The 16,899-nt window shown below is 36.5% G+C and overlaps 1 protein-coding gene across 1 annotated transcript; it reads left to right on the top strand.

The window, feature by feature from the left end:
* The first annotated feature begins 733 nt into the window (after positions 1-733).
* Positions 734-2,135, top strand: LOC109614051 (keratin, type I cytoskeletal 10). Its single transcript, XM_059126430.1, has one exon. The coding sequence runs from the start codon at positions 1,252-1,254 to the stop codon at positions 1,996-1,998; it is 747 nt and encodes a 248-aa protein (XP_058982413.1). The 5' UTR covers positions 734-1,251; the 3' UTR covers positions 1,999-2,135.
* The last annotated feature ends 14,764 nt before the right edge of the window (positions 2,136-16,899 follow it).

The following is a 16,899-nucleotide window of genomic DNA, read 5'->3' as shown; positions in this document are numbered from 1 at the left end:
TATTCGACGGACCCATCTGGCAACGCCATAACTTTTGACAGAGTTGTCACACCGCTTAATGACATACCGCGTTTGAAGCATCAGTCTAAGCAGATTTTTACCATGAACCAATACACGCCACGCGAGCGCTCTGAAATAGTTGAAATTTTCATTCAACAGAAGAATTCAATTGTGAAAACTCAACGTGCTTTTAAAACATTAAAAAAATGTGAGAAGTGCGCCTTCTAAGAACACCATTAATCGTTTATACGAAAAATTTTCGACTGGTAAGGCTCTTTCTAATCCGAAGAGGCCATATAAAAGTCGACCAAGGCGATCGGCTGAGAATATCGCTGCCGTACGAGCCAGTGTTGAGAGGTCCCCAAGAACATCCCAAAAACGCCGTTCTCAGCAGTTGGGCATGGCTCGGTCCACTTTACAACGGATTATTCGCATTGATTTGCATTTGTTCCCGTACAAAATTCAATTGACGCAAAGAATGTTGCCTGCAGACAAGCCTCGCCGATTGGAATAATAAAAAAAAAAAACATGGGTCCGTCGAATATGGGCAACCCTGTATGAGCCTATCTCGCTTCCTTCTCCATTTTACAAACAAATGCACAAAGATAAAAAATGTGCATGGCAACCCTCTCCCACCATTATCAGTTGCAGAAGCTCTGGTATTTGATTAACTATGGAATGGAATAATTGCTTCATTTGCAAGTGCAGATATTAAATTTGCACAATAAACAAGCTAATGGATTTTGGCTGGGAATGAAGGAGAGGGGAGAAGGGAAGGAGAGGAGAGCGGGTGGTCAAAAGAAAAGTTGGCGGGGCAAAGAAAGCTAAGTAAATTTTGCGATGCAGTTGTAAAAATGTTGCCTGCAACTTGCAACTGCTGCTGCTATATAATCTCATAAAATATTTAAATCAAGCAATAGTTTAACATTAACAACCCTTCAGACAGGGCCAGGCGACAAGCATCTCAGCCAGATGGAGCTAGGACCTTGGCAGCACAAAAGGAAATTAAAACGAAAGGATATCCATATATGATTTAAATTGGCAACTGAGTGTAACACATACGGATACGTAACGAAGGAGAAGAAGAAGTACCAGAAGGAGTAGAAGAGAGAGAGAGACATGGATAAAGTGTGTGTATGAAATGAAATAAACACAAGTTACATTAATTACTCTAATTAAACAAAATGCTACAGATATTCATCATCGTCGTCGTCTGCTTTGCCTTGCCTTTGCCCCTCTTCCTTATTTGACATGGGAAACAAATTCCAGGATATCTATTTGCCAGCATCTGATAGCCAAGTTTTATGTCGTTGCCCGAAGAGCTCCGGAAAGAGACATCGACGACGACGACGACATTGGCAACGGGTTACAAGTTCAACAAAACTCTTGCTGCAGCTGGTAAAAGTTTTACTTTTAATTACTTTGTGTTCATCATTAGTGCCGGGCGGTGTGGCAAAGCGGGCACGTAAATCATCACATGGCAAACGTTTCGTCATCCATGTGCCGCTGAAGATACGTACCCATCATCACATGCACACGGTGTATACCCATTTGCAGGGAGGGGGCGGAGAAGGGGGTGGAAAGAATTCTCATGGAGGTGGTGGTGGTGGTGATAGCTCCAAGGGTGCCACCAAACAGACAATCTATAAAATAATGGGTTATTCGACTCATCACACCAGTGCGGGGCCAGGTGGAGGAGGAGGCGGCGGAGGTGGCCGTGGTCGTGGCTTTGGCCATGGTTATGGCCACAGTTTTAGACAAGGTCACCGTGGTGGTGGCGGCCCCGCTGAAGGTTATGGTGAAATTAATTACGATGATTACCCCAATACTAGTTGTGCCAGTGGAGGTGGTGGCGGAGGAATTCCCGAAGACTCCCTTGCCCATGGCGACATGATATTCAATCATTATTCCAGACAGGACGATGAAGATGATTATCCCGATTTAGAAGAACTAATCGAAGAGGAGGATGAACATGAGGGTGATGAATGGTTGGAATAGCAACTAATCAATGTTTATTGATTTCCCATGGACGTGTGCTATCGAACTTACTCTATATTCCTTTGGTGAGAATATGTTATAGTTACCTAGAAAGAGAGAAAAAAGGAATGGAAAATAATTTATTGAAACGGATAAGGTGTAATGAAGGATCGGATTAATAAAAATGCTATAAAAGTGTATTATTTGAAATAAAGTGGTTTTTTATTAAAAACAAGTGGTGTTATAAGTCCTCAAAGAGTCTTACGCCGAACTAAGTAGTCATATGGAGGATTATTTGGGCTAAAACGAACAAAGATCAACACAAATACCATTTAATCTCTATAAACCAGAGTTCAGTTTTTTGTTTTTTATTTTTCTCGCGAGTGAAACTTACTCACGAATGAGAGTGCTCGAAAAGTTTACTCCCCACTCTTTTGTTTTACGCTTGCGAATTGCCCCTTTTGAAAACAAGTGGCGAGTCAGCTGTGGCTTGAGAAAATACAATTTCTTAGAAGTACTACAACCGTATAAAAAACAGTTAAAGAGTGCTCAGAAGGAGTAGACTCTGCTCGATTTCGAGTGAATTTCACTTTCGAGTTTTACTCTTTACTTGATTTTGAGAGAGCTTCGAGCTCCTAAACCTATGAAACTTCGAGCTTGTTCTAACATGAAATAAACTACATAAATTGACTCATTGAAGGTAAAATGCTTCCGATCCAAGACAGGTACTATACTGACACCTGAGGGACCCAATAATACTAAGCATTTGTTTTAGTTTAGCCTAAAGGTGCAATGCCATTTTTCATAATACCTACAGCCAGAGCTCAGAAAAGGAATACTCGATTTGTTTTTTTGTTTACTCGCAGAACAACTTCCTATTGACAAGTTGACGATATGGCAAAAACTAAAAGAGTACTAGGCAAGAATATAATCTACTCGATTTATTTTGGATGTTACTCCCATCTAAAACGAGAAAAACTAAACTACTCTCTTTCTTATGCAAGTGGCGTAGAAAAAATAGAGTATATGTTAGTTTTTCAACTCTCTCGACTACTTTCCTTATAATTTGAGTACAGAGAGAGAGAGAAACTCGCATGAGTTCGAGCAGAAAGAAAACCAGTTAGTCTCGATGATCTTAATCGATGATCTTAATGAAGAAAACAAGGTAGGCTCTTAAAATCCAAGTTGTCTAATAAAATAATAAAAAAAAAATAAATTATTGTTGTTGCAAATGGTCAGCAACGTTTGTTTATAAGTGGAGAACGATGGTAAAGTTTATCAGGGGGTAAGGCAGGGAATACCTAGGTTTCGGAAAGAGCCACCAATCCTCATCAGTTCCCTTGTTTTTGTCTGGGAAATTCTCCCCAGAAGTTATTTTAAAAATAACTTCTATGACAAAATACATTTTTTACCCAAGTGACGAGATCGTAAGCTCAATAGAAGAGGAACCAAAGAATTAATTATAACTAAAATTCTTTTGGAAAATCTTCTAAATCTTACAACCACACTTCTGATTCTCCACTAATAAACAAACGTTGTTTTTATAAAAACAACAATAAAGGGATTAAGCCTGACCATTTTGCAACAACAAAATTCTATGGTATCACTAACAAACAAAGCCAACACTGTTCTAAAATAAATTATTTTTAATAGAAAAGTGAGTGGTTTTATAAAAGAGAAAATGTTTCCAAAGAAGACCAAGGTGTCATGTTTATGTCAGACCTGCATATTGCCAAAAGATCCAGAGTGCGTATGTTCGCTGAGTACGGACCGTAGAGATATGTCTTCTTGGAGGCTACGTTCGTTTGGCACTGACCGTCGGGAGAACTTTTTTTGTACCCTCCACCATAGTATGGAGGGTATATTAAGATTGTCATTCCGTTTGTAACACCTCGAAATATATATTTTAGACCCCACAAAGTGTATATATTCTTGATCAGCCTAAAATTCGATGTGGATTTAGCGATGTCCGTCTGTATGCCCGCCTGTGGAAATCGCTCTAGCTTCCGAACGAAATGAAGTAGGTTGATAAAATTTGACTCAAATGTATATTATGTCTGCAGGACTTTTCGAATTGAAAATGAGCCATGTAGGTCCACGTTTTGGTACAGCTCCCATATAGTGATACCTCCCTATTTTCGGTAGTTTGATGATTTTAGCGAGATTATTCACCGGAATTGTTTCAAATTTGGTATTTGAAGTTCGTAATGGATACTACAGCCTAAGACAGAAAAGTGTCTGTGCAGGTACACTTCTTCGTATAGCCCCCATATAACGGTACCTGCCGATTTTCGGCATTTTGATGATTTTAGCGAGATTATTCACTGGAATTTTTTCAAATTTGGCATTTAAAGTTCGTAAAAAATACTACAGCCTATGACAGAAAATTGTCTGTGCAGGTCCACGCCTTCGTATAGCCCCCATATAACTGCACCTCTCGATATTCTGTCTTTTAATGATTTTAGCGACATTATTCACCGGAATTGTTTCAAATTTGGTATTTGGAGTTCGTAATGCAGCCTAAGACAGAAAAGTGTATGTGCAGGTCCACACCTTCGTATAGCCCCCATAAAACTGTAACTACCGATATTCAATATTTTGATGATTTTACCGACATTATTCACCGAATTTTTTCAAGTTTCGCATTTGTAATTGTAATGGCTTATAACAAAAGTTACCTATGCAGGTCCACGCCGTCGTATAGACCCTAATATAACATCTACATTCGGTATTTTTATTTATTTTATTTTTTTGAAAAATTGCCGAATTCGATCCAAATGGTACAGGGTATTCAAAGTTCGGCCCGGCCGAATTTACTACTTTTTTTATTTGTTTAATTTGGTATTTGATTTAATATTTCGGAGTCTGAGGATCTTGGTTCAAAAGGACAAACTAATTCAAGTTTTTGGGCTTGTAAGAAAGTAAAAAAATAGTTTCTGGTCTGAGGGTCATGGTAAAAAAAATGTTTTAAAAATCCATGATTCGGCATCTGAGGCTCTTACATTTTTCATCGAAAGGTTGTGTTGTAAAAACGTTAAAAAAATTAATATTTCTGGGTCTGAGCATCTTGGTTCAAAAATGTCAAAACAATTCACATTTTTTGGGCTTGAGGGTCTTAATAAAAAAAGTTTTAAAAAGTTGACCATTTTGTCTCTAAGAGGTTGGTTACGAAAATGTTTATATCCGCGTTTTTTAGTTTGGAGGGGTCTCGGTTAAAAAATGTTGCAAAATCCATGTTTTGAGTCTGTTTTGATAGGAAAATGTAAAATATTTTTATAGTTTGGACGGTCCTGGCAAAAAAAAGAAATGTTTTAAAAATCCACGTTACTGGATCTGGAGCTCTTGGTTGAAAGCTTTTTGATGACTCTAAATTTTTGGGTCGGAATGTTATATTTAAAAAAAAATAAATATTTCTGGTTCTGAGAGCCTTGGTTCAAAAATGTCAAAACCATTTAGGTTTTCGGGCTAGAGGGTCTTGGCAAAAAACATTTAAAGTTAAAACGAAAACGTTAAAAAATCCACATTTATAGTTTGGTGGGCCTTGGTGAAAAAATGTTTTAAAAATCCATATTTCTGAGTACCTCAGATCTTCGTTATTATTTTTTTTTTTTAAATTCTGAATTATTGGGCCGGAAGCAATTTTTTAAATTTTTAAAAAATCTATATTTCGGCGTCTGAAGTTCTTGGTTTAAAAATCTGAAAATAATTAACATTTTTGGGCTAAGGGTCTTAGTAAAAAAGTTCAAAAATCCTCGTACTTTTGGGTCTGAAGGTTTTGGTAGCAAAAAATCAATATTTACAGTTTGGAGGGCCTTGATTAAAAAAAGTTTTAAAAATCCAAGTTTCGGGATCTGCAGCTCTTAAATTTGTGTTTGAGGGTCGCAATTTAAAAATGTCAAAACTATTTATTTTTTTGGGCTTGAGTGTCTTCTTGGTAAAAAAGTTAAAAAACTTATGTTTTTTTGTGGTATCAAAATGTTAAAAAATCCACATTTATAGTTTGGTTGAAAAAATCACATTCATAGTTTGGAGGGTCTTGGATAAGAAATGTAGGTTCCAGGGTCTGAGGGCCTTGGATAGAAAAAAAACACATTTTGAGTACATATGTACGTTTTGGAGTGTGAGGGTGAAATAAAAAAATATAAATCCGAGGGCTTTGGATCAAAAAAAAAAAAAAAAATAAATAAATAAATAAATAAAATAAAAAAAATACAAAAAAAATGTTTTTGGATATTAGGGTCCTGTTGTAAAATTCGTAAAAAACCGAATTTTTGGTTTGTCAGGGTCTTGGTTAAAATATCCTCGTTTTTTCCAAAGTCTTTTTTAAGTCTAATAACTTATTATTATTTAAAAAAAAAAGTTTTTCCCAAATTCTCGTAAAAGAGATATGTTTTTTTGGTATCAAAATGTTGGTTGAAAAAAATTCACATTCATAATTTGGAGGGTCTTCATTAAAAATGTAGGTTCCAGGGTCCGAGGGCCTTGGATAGAAAAAAAAAAAGAACACAATTTGGGTACATATGTACATTTTGGAGCGTGAGGGTCTGAAATAAAAAAAATATAAATCCGAGGGCTTTGGATCCAAAAAAAAATTTTTGGTCTCAGGGTCCTGTTGTAAAATTCGTAAAAAACCGAATTTTTGGTGTGTCAGGGTCTTGGTTAAAATATCCACGTCTTTTTCCAAAGCCTTTTTTAAGTCTAATAAATTATTATTTTTTAAAAAAAAACTTTTTTCCGAATTCTCGTAAAAGAGATTTTTTTAAATTCATAATTTTATAAATTCACAAAAATTGTATTCCTAGATTTCCCTCCAAATGACCTTGAATAATAAAAATCCCCCCTCTGGCCCATATTAACACCTGCACTTCAAAATATAACGCACACCTTATTTATGATGAAATTAAATTTTACAACAACTTCATGCCATTGCCGAGAATATCCAATTATTTTGAATTGCATTTTATGCCATTGTATTGAGATTTCGTTTTTTTTTTATTTAAATGCCGACCAACAAATTTACCTGCCAAAGTGCCACTTGAAAATTCAACGACAACAGAAAAAAGCAAAAAAAAAAAAGTGAAATTACAACAAATTTTATCCTCGAAAAATACTCATGACTATTAATTCAGCCAGCCGCTTGAATTGTTGTTCCAAGTGGCCATCTCCCTTCTGCTCTCTCTCTCTCCCATGACCATCTATTTTCTGTTTTTTTTTTTCAGAATTGGTTGTTGCGAAAAAATAATGGCAAGTCTTAATATTTTATGTAATTGACATTTAAATTTTATTTTCCGGCCAGAGCTGGAAAATTTTCATAAAACGCCCATACAAATTAATAGCTTAAGCAGTTTTTAATTTATTTTTTACAAGAGCTGCTGCTGCCGCTGTTGTCTTCTCTGCTCGTTCGCCAGCGTCTTCTTGCTCCAGTGAATCTTAGATTTCATGGACTTGAAAAATCTCTAAACAGTTGCGCTTCGTTACACCTCATAAGAAAGTACATTTGTTTTGGCTTATAAATGGCGGGAGCGGAAGTGAAGGAGAGAAGAGGGAGAGAGGGAAGCAAGAAAGAAAATTGAAAGCATTGGCGAAAAGTTTTCCATGTTGTATTTCAATGTTACGCCATATTGCCTACCAACGTCATCTGAGACTCCTCCGACAGAGCGACCGGCCCTGCTGCCATCCATCCTCCCATTCCTCTGGTGCGAGCCTTTTCGTTCACAAACCGAGAGAGAGAGAGAGCGAAGGAAAAGTTAAAATAACTTTGCAAAATATTAGACACAAGAAGCTAACAAAGTGGAAAAGTTACAACTAAGAATTTTATTATTCTCTAATGTTTCTCGGCTTTTGTTCTTGTAAATGTGTTTGTTGTTGTTGCTATTGTTACAATTTTCATGTTCTTGTTATTGCAGCTGCTCCGGTGTTCGGTGTGACGGCGGCTGATATATTTATATGGTATTACCTCCTCGTCGAATACCTTCATTGTGTGAATGTTACACGTGTCTGATTTTCTTTGACTTTGGCAAGGATTGCGAGCGGAGGGGATTGGGAGTTGGCAGAAGCCAAGAGAGGCCATAATGAAAAGCAGAGGAAAAACTTTTGGTCGTGAATTTTGATTTTTTATGTTCAATATCTACAACAGCAATAATAATGGGGGAACAACATCAGTAGCAACAGCAACAACGACGAGAACAAAAACAAAAACAGCAATTATATCGGTAAATACTTGAGAGCTAACAAGTCTTAAATTTGGTGCCAAAGTGTTGTTCAAAAACAAACACACACACACCAACATACACATACAGATTGGTCATATTCTGTAAATAGATATGTTGCAGAAAAAAGAAAAAACAAAAACTTAAAGACTATTTAACAAGGGGAGATTTGGACCAACAAGGACTCGAAAAATTGCCATTGAAAAGGGGATTCAATCAAAAAAAAAAAAAAAAAAAAAAAAAAACAGTAAGGAAAGGTCAACAAATTGGGCAGGATCGACTATTTAATACCTTACACCACTATGCGTATTTAGTAGAGCTCCCATAACAAAAAAAAAAAAAAAATATATTGGGCATTTATGTGAGGTAGATCCTACCTACTATGAAACTTATTTGAATGCGTATCATGGCTTTAGAGTAGTCACAATTCGGGAACTATATCCAACTTTGAATCGAATTTAAACAAATTTGACGGAGGCTTTTGTACATCTAGTACCAAATAACATTGTTGTATAGAGAGTGCCGGATATGACTTCGATAAGAATTATATAAAAACAAGTAAAAAAGCTGTAAGTTAGGCCGAGCCGAACTTTGAATACCCTCCAACATCTGGAACGATTTTTGGCAATTTTCAAAAAAATAAATAAATAAATAAAATCCGTTAAAAATTCTGTTAAGTCTATACGACGACATTGATCTGCATAGGTAACTTTTGTCAGAATCCTGCGCAGACAATTTTCTGTCATAGGCTGTAGTATCCATTACGAACATCAAATACCAAATTTGAAAGAATTCCGGTGAATAATGTCGCCAAAATCATCAATATACGAATATCGGGTGGTACCATTATATGGGGGATATACGAAGACGTGGACCTGCACAGACAATTTTCTGTCACAGGATGTAGTATCCATTACGAACTTCAAATACCAAATTTGAAACAATTCCGGTGAAAAATATCGCAAAAATCATCAAAATACCGAATATCGGGGGGTACCCTTATATGGGGGCTATACGTGGTCCGATATAGCCCATCTTCGAACTTGACCTGCCTGCAGACAAAAGAGGGATCTGTGCAAAATTTTAGCTTCCTATCTTAATTCGTTTAGACTTAGCGTGATTACAACAGACGGACAGACGGACGGACATGGCTAAATCGTCTTAGAATTTTACGCTGATCAAGAATATATATACTTTGTTGGGTCTAAAATGATTATTTCGATGAGTTACAAACGGAATGACGAACTTAATATACCCTCCATACTATGTATGGTGGAGGGTATAAAAACAGAAAATACGTGTATCAGTGTTTTGAAAGTATCCAGCGCAAACTAACCAAAATAGAATGGAACAAGTTCCCCCTCAACATCCTTCTTCATACATTTCTATACCCTCAGCCATGTGGCTATTTAAAGCCTCAGCCCTATGGCTACAGAGGGTATATATCATTTAATACGGTCAAAACTTGTCTCATAGAAATTACGGTTTTAGACCCTAGGTCTCTTTGGACGAAACCCGTTTCACGACATTTGGTGTCGATCTACTGATGTCTGTCCATCCTTTCGTCTGGCTGGTTCGCACGAAAACTCTCGAAGTGAGTATTCGAATTGGTCCAAGCTTGGTACATAATAATATTATTATCAAATTTCGATATCAATTGGAGTTCGGAGATGAGCAATATCGTTACACTCCTTCTGCTACCTCCCCCACAAAAAGGGTCGAAATTTTCAAAAAAAAGAAAAAAAAAAATATATATATATATCTGTCGGATTTAACGACAAAAGTATACCCCCAGCATTGAGTTATGTTTATTCCAACTGTTGACGCTTTATGGAGGAGGTTCCGAAGCAGTGCGAAATTTTATGCGAAATCATAAATTTCGATAAATCGCTTATTCGTATCAGATTTTTGGTTAATAGAAATATTAAGATATAACCAGTTGTAAATAAACGCCGACTTGTTATGTTACAAGTTATGACAGATATACAGGGTGAAATAAAAAACCTGCAACAAAGTCAAACGCCATAATTTTCACATTTTTTTAAATTTTATTGAATGAAAGCAAAAAATGTCGGAAATAGCATCAAATTTTAGAATAAGTTTAGATTTCTTCGAATTTATCACATTTGGCACGAATTATGGCCTTCAAACGGCCAATGAAACCGTCACACGCTGCCCAAATGTTGTTCTGCGGTATTTTGGCTTGCTTGAGGTGATCGACACTTTGATATTTTTTAATGCCAACCTTGCTTTCCGAAATACTCCAGACACAATAGTCCAACGGATTGGTATCCAGAGATTTTGGTGAACATTGTGCGCTGGAAATGAAGCGAGGAACCTCATTTTGTAACCATTCGTTGGTGGTGCGTGCTGAGTCCTGTTGGAATTTCCAAGGTCTGCGGCCAATATGTTTGCATGCCCAAGGCTTTAACACACCCTCTAGAATATTTTCGCGATAATAATCGGCATTTATTCTGATGCCACGGTCGACTTATACGAGCGGAGAGCGACCATCGGATGTTATGGCGGTCCACACCATCACCATGGCCGGCGCTTGAGTTCTGGTGGCCAACCGAAGGTGCACATTTTCAGCTGACCTCTTTGGCAAGTAAACACGATCATTTTGTTTGTTTACAAACTGCTGGACGAATGTTTTCTCATCGGAGCGGATAAAACCAAATTCGGCAGTTCACCACTTTCGGCCAAGCGAATCAACTCTTAAGCTCTTTTGAGTCTTTTTTTGCTGTTGCGGTGTAAGTTCTTGCACTTTTTATACCCTCCACCATACTATGGATGGTATATTAACTTTGTCGATTTAGCGATGTCCGTTTGTCTGTCTGTTGTAATCAAGCTATCTTTCGAATGAATTGAGATAGATGGCTAAAATGTTTATTTTTCCAGAAGGTAGGTTAAGTTCGTAAATGGGGCAGTAGATCCACGTTTTCATATAGCCCCCATATACCGGTACCTCCCGATATTCGGTATTTTGATGATTTTAGCGAGATTATTAACCGGAATTGTTCAAAATTTGGTACTTGATGTTCGTAATGGATACTACACCCTAAGACAGAAAATTGTCTGTGCAAGTCCACGTCTTCTTATAGCCCCCATATAACTATATCTCCCTATATTCGGTATTTTGATTATTTTACCGTCATTATTCACCAGAATTGTTTCAAATGACGTATTTAGAGTTCGTTATGGGAACTACAGTTTGTGACAGAAAATTGTCTATGCAGGTCCAGGTCTTCGCATAGGCCCCATATATCAGTACCTCCCTTTTGATGGTTTTAGCTACCGTTTATTTCAAGTTTTTAATTTGAATATGGTAATGGCTTATGACAAACAATGCCTATGTAGGCCCACGTCATATAGACCCCAATATAACGGCTATATTTGGTATTTTTAAAATTTGAACAGAATGTTTTAAGGATTTTATTTTTTGAAAATTTTCAAATTCGTTCCAAATGGTGGAGGGTATTAAACTTCGGCCCGGCCGAATTTACTGCTTTTTAACTTGTTGGAAATTCAATGGCTTCACCGTGAGCTCATTTTTCAATATTTGCCGAATGGAATATTGCGATATGTTCAGCTCACGAGCCATTTTTCGGCCACTGCTACGCGAGTTTCTATCAAGTCGCTTCTTTACTTTTCGAATCATTTCTGCTGATGTTGATGTTGCTGTTTTCTTCGGTTCACTTCTTTGACGTCGCGCTAAACGAGCGCTGGTACAAGACACAAAAGATTTATTCACATTTAAATGCTGAAGTGCTCTTACGATAGCCACTTGTGGTTTTCCAGCCAAATATAAAGAAATTACACTATCATCACACTATAATCTCACCAAAAGAGGCCCTTGTTCGCTTTTAAACAATATAATGAGCTGTCACTGGAATAATTTTAACAGTCGTCGGACAAGTGGCTTAGAAATGACATCAGTCTGAAGTTGCTTGCAGTTTTTTATCTCACCCTGTGTAGCACCTTTCGTACAATTATAGTACACATTTCTAAAACCACATCTATATCTCAATGCCAGTTACCAACAGGAACCTAAATATAACATTTCGGGACACCAGTTTTATCCCTTCGCCCTTAACAAAATTTTTGTACATTTAGTACTTTTCGTACAACAATGATATACATTTTCAAAACTACCACCAGATCCAATCCCAGATCTAACGAAGACCTCAATATCAAATTTCAGGATTTCTTATCTATTCCTTCACCCAATATCAAATTTAGTGACATTTAGTCATTTTCAAAACAATTATAGTACACATTTCGAAAACCACCTCTATATCCTGACTGACATGCACCAACAATGACATTTATATCAAATTTCAGGATTTCAACTTGTTTTCTTCACACAATACCAAACTTAGTATTTTTCGTACAATTATAGTAGACATTTCCAAAACCATTCCCATATCTCAATTCCAGATACTAAAGGCGGCCTCAATATCAAATTTGGGGATTTCAGCTCTTTTCCTTCCCCAAAATACCAAATTTAGTGCAATTTAGTACATTTCATATAATTATAGTACACATTTTCAAAACCACATCCAACCATAGACACGAACAGAGTCATAAATATAAAATTTCGGAATTTCAGTTCAATCCATACCACATTTAGTACTATTTATTACTTTTCGTACAATTATAATATACATTTCCAAAACCACTTCCAGATACCAATAGAGACCTTTAAGAAATTTTGAAATTTCCAGACCTATCCCTTCACCCAATACCAAATTGAGTATATAGCACACATTTCCAAATAACCGCCAAATCTCAAACGCAGATACCATCAGTAGTCTCAATATCGAAAACTCCTTAAATTTGTGTATCCTACATGCTTCCTACAGCTTTTGCGGTAAATGTCAGATTTTTGGTTCTATTCCTTCACCTAATACCAAATTTAGTACCATTTAGTACTTTTCGTACAAATATAGGACGAATTTCCAAACCACCGCACAATCTCAAACACAGATACCATCAGCAATCTAAATATCAGATTTCAACATTTTATCTCTATCCCATTACCCAATAGCAACTATAGTACCATTTAGTACTTTTCCTACAATTATAGTACACATTTCCGACACCACATCTATATATTAAGGCTACACATGAACAGCCACCATCCCTTTATCACAAACCTACCACCCACAGGGACCCCAATACAAAATTTCATCCGTTTCATCTAGAACGAAATTGTACCAAATTTAGTACACTTAGTTCAAATTTCAAAAAACCAACTTCATATAACTTACTTTCCAACCTTGATTCTCGCATTAAATTTCAAGTTGAAAGTTCTATCCGTTCACTTAATATCAAAAATGGTACCATTTTATAAGTTCAGTACCATTTTAGCACTTTTCGTAACCTTAAAGTTCGAATTTCCAAAAACCTTTTGGTACATCTATCCTGCCCTCCATCAGTGGTTTTAATTCCAAATTTCAGAATTCCAGCTCATTCCGTTGGTCCAATAAAAAATATTCAGTGTTTGGTACCATTTAAGAAGTTCAGTACCATTTTAGCACTTTTCGTAACCTTAAAGTACGAATTTCAAAAATCCCTTTGGTACATCTATCCTGCCCTCCATCAGTGGTTTTAATTCCAAATTTCAGAATTCCAGCTCATTCCCTTTGTCGAATAAAAAATATTCAGTGTTTGGTATCAAATTTAGAAGTTCAGTACCATTTTAGCACTTTTCGTAACCTTAAAGTACGAATTTCAAAAATCCCTTTGGTACATCTATCCTGCACTCCATCAGTGGTTTTAATTTCAAATTTCAGAATTCCAGCTCATTCCGTTTGTCCAATAAAAAATATTCAGTGTTTGGTACCATTTAAGAAGTTCAGTAGCATTTTAGCACTTTTCGTAACCTTAAAGTTCGAATTTCCAATAACTTTTTGGTGCATCTATCCTGCACTCCATCAGTGGTTTTAATTCCAAATTTCGGAATTCCAGCTCATTCCGTTTGTCCAATAAAAAATATTTAGTGTTTGGTAATTTTCGTCCCTTTTTAGTACGAATTTCCAAACAAAAAAAAAAAAAAAACTAAAAAAAAAATTTTTTCAACAGAGCTAGGATCATTATTATTTTAAATATTTTTTAGGACAGCCAAAAATGTGTTTTTCTTTTTTTAATTTTTAAGAAAATATGAAATTTTTATTTTTTTTTTTAAATATTTTTTCACGGATTAACAGGGCCTTCTAAGGCCTCTCCCACTGTTCCAAAGGCGAGAATAATTTCGGTTTCTTCGACATGGCCAATAGACCAAATCTTTATTGACACTTTAACGAGTTTCTTACAACAGTTGGGCAAACAGTCACGCACACTCACTCACACACGCACACCACCACTCTCCCACTCACACACCCGAATCACGTAGCCGAAAAGATGAAAGACTTACCCCCAAAGGACTTGAAGTTTATGTTCAAAGTAAATATTGAGGAAATAATTCGTTTGTAAGTAGAAAATTTACGATTTACATTCATTCTCCCGCACTGCATGGCCTCTCGGCGAACAAATAGCATTCTCGCCAGTCAGGCAACTTCCTTTGTAGAAAGTTAAATGCTTCCGGTTGTACTGCTACTAATACTACTCCGACTTGTTGCATATTTTATGGCATACCGAGAGACATTGGAGAAGGGGGAGGGGAGTGGGGGAAAGGATACTTTTGGCTGTGTGACATAAAGAAATTAAAATCCTTCTGTGCCAAGCAGCCGCATGGCAGCAAGTAATGGCACCGAGCAATGTGGCAATGGCAAACTTTTGCAAACTATTCTCTGTTTAGTGACATTATTTTGAGGATGAGGAGGAGGGCGGAGAGGGGGTGGAAAGTAACAACATAATTGTAACCACATTTTATGGCCAAGGAAATTTTATGTTCAATTATTTGCTAAAATTAGAATTTTTATATGAAAGCTAAACGTCTTCTTCTTCGTCTGCAACCTCATCGTCGTCGACTTGGTCAACTGCTGCCCACGAAAAGGCATCGTCTCAAACAAAGGACCAGCTTTTTGGAGACTTCCACTAAATTGGCTAATAAAATAAACAGGAACATACACAAGAAATATAATGTTGCTTTACTAAATTTTATGAGCTCTAAGTGAATTTCGGGATGGACTAAAAATCTGGCTGGCCATTTTTGCCAAATGCATTGCCGAACCAAGTCAAGCAAAAATGGAAATCATGAAAAATGTATGGCCCAAAAATTAAAGCAAACCTTAAAATAATTGATTTCGGTCATTTGCCAGTAATGGAGGACAAAACGTGATTTGACTTAGGACCAGACAGGAGAGAGGAGGAAAAAACAACAAAAAAAAATAATTAATATTGACCATTTGCAGAAACGTGATGGCCATACCGATTAGAGTAATAGATAATGCCAATTTGCTGCATAAATAATTAAGAAATTAGTGGAGGGATTAGAGTGGAGGAGGATTAAAGGGAAGGGTGGACTGAAATCACGGATTTTTAAGAATAATTTTCCAAAAACAACCATAGACCACAAAACGAAGATTTTCAAAGAATATTTTATCTAAGAGTAATAGAAAAAATAATATTAGCAAGAAAAGGTCAAAATTCGGGCGGAACCGATTATATGATACCCTACACCACTATGCGTAATTAGTAGAGCTCCCGTAACCAAAAGAGTTTATATTGGGAATTTATGTGAAGTAGATCCTACCAGCTATGAACTTTATTATCATGGCTTTAGAGTAGTCACTATTTGGGAACTATAGCCCACTCAGAATCGATTTTTTGACGGTGGCTTTTGTAGCTCTGGTACCAAATAACATTGCTGTATAGTGCATGATATGACTTCGATAAGAATTATATTGAACAATACCCTCCACCATTTGGAACAAATTTGGTAATTAAAAAAAAAAAAAAATAAAATCCGTTAGAAAATCTGTTAAAACCTTAAAAATGCTGAATGTAGTCGCATATAAGAGTCTATACGAGGACGTGGACCTGCATAGGCAACTTTTGTCATTTGCTATTACAAAATTCAAATGCGAAGCTTGAAAAGAAAAATCAGTTTATAATGTAGTTAAGATCATTAAAATTCCGAATATAGAGAGGTCACATTGGGAGTTATAAAACTTTGACCTGCACAGACAATTTTCTGTCATTGGCTGTAGTATCCATTACCAACTTCAAATACAAAATTTGAAAAAAAAAAATCTGGTAAATAATGTCGCTAAGATCATCAATTTGCCAAATATCGGGTTATATGGGGCTATACGAAGACGTGGGCCTCATGGTCCTTTTTCTGTCTTAGGCTGTAGTATCTATTGCAAACTTCAAATACCAAATTTGAAATAATTCCGGTTAATAATGTCGCTAAGATCATCAAACTACCGAATATCGGGAGGTACCGTTATATGGGGGCTATACGAAGACGTGGGCCTACATGGTCCATTTTCTGTCATAGGCTGTAGTATCCATTACCAACTTCAAATACTATATTTGAAACAATTCCGGCAAATAATGTCGCTAAGATCATCAAACTACCGAATATCGGGAGGTAACGTTATATGGGGACTATACGAAGACGTGGACCTGTAAAGACAATTTTCTGCCTTAGGCTGTAGTATCCCTTTGGAACTTCAAATACCAAATTTGAAACAATTCCGGTAAATAATGTCGCTAAAATCATCAAAATACCGAATATCGGTAGGTACCCTTATATGGGGGC

Source organism: Musca domestica, unplaced genomic scaffold (assembly GCF_030504385.1).
Source record: "Musca domestica strain aabys unplaced genomic scaffold, Musca_domestica.polishedcontigs.V.1.1 38, whole genome shotgun sequence".
Lineage (NCBI taxonomy): Eukaryota > Metazoa > Arthropoda > Insecta > Diptera > Muscidae > Musca > Musca domestica.
This window is presented reverse-complemented; position numbering and strand designations above follow the sequence as displayed.

Coding starts and splice junctions, on each gene's coding strand:
- LOC109614051 (XM_059126430.1), top strand. CDS start 1,252: ATGGGAAACAAATTCCAGGATATCTATTTGCCAGCATCTGATAGCCAA.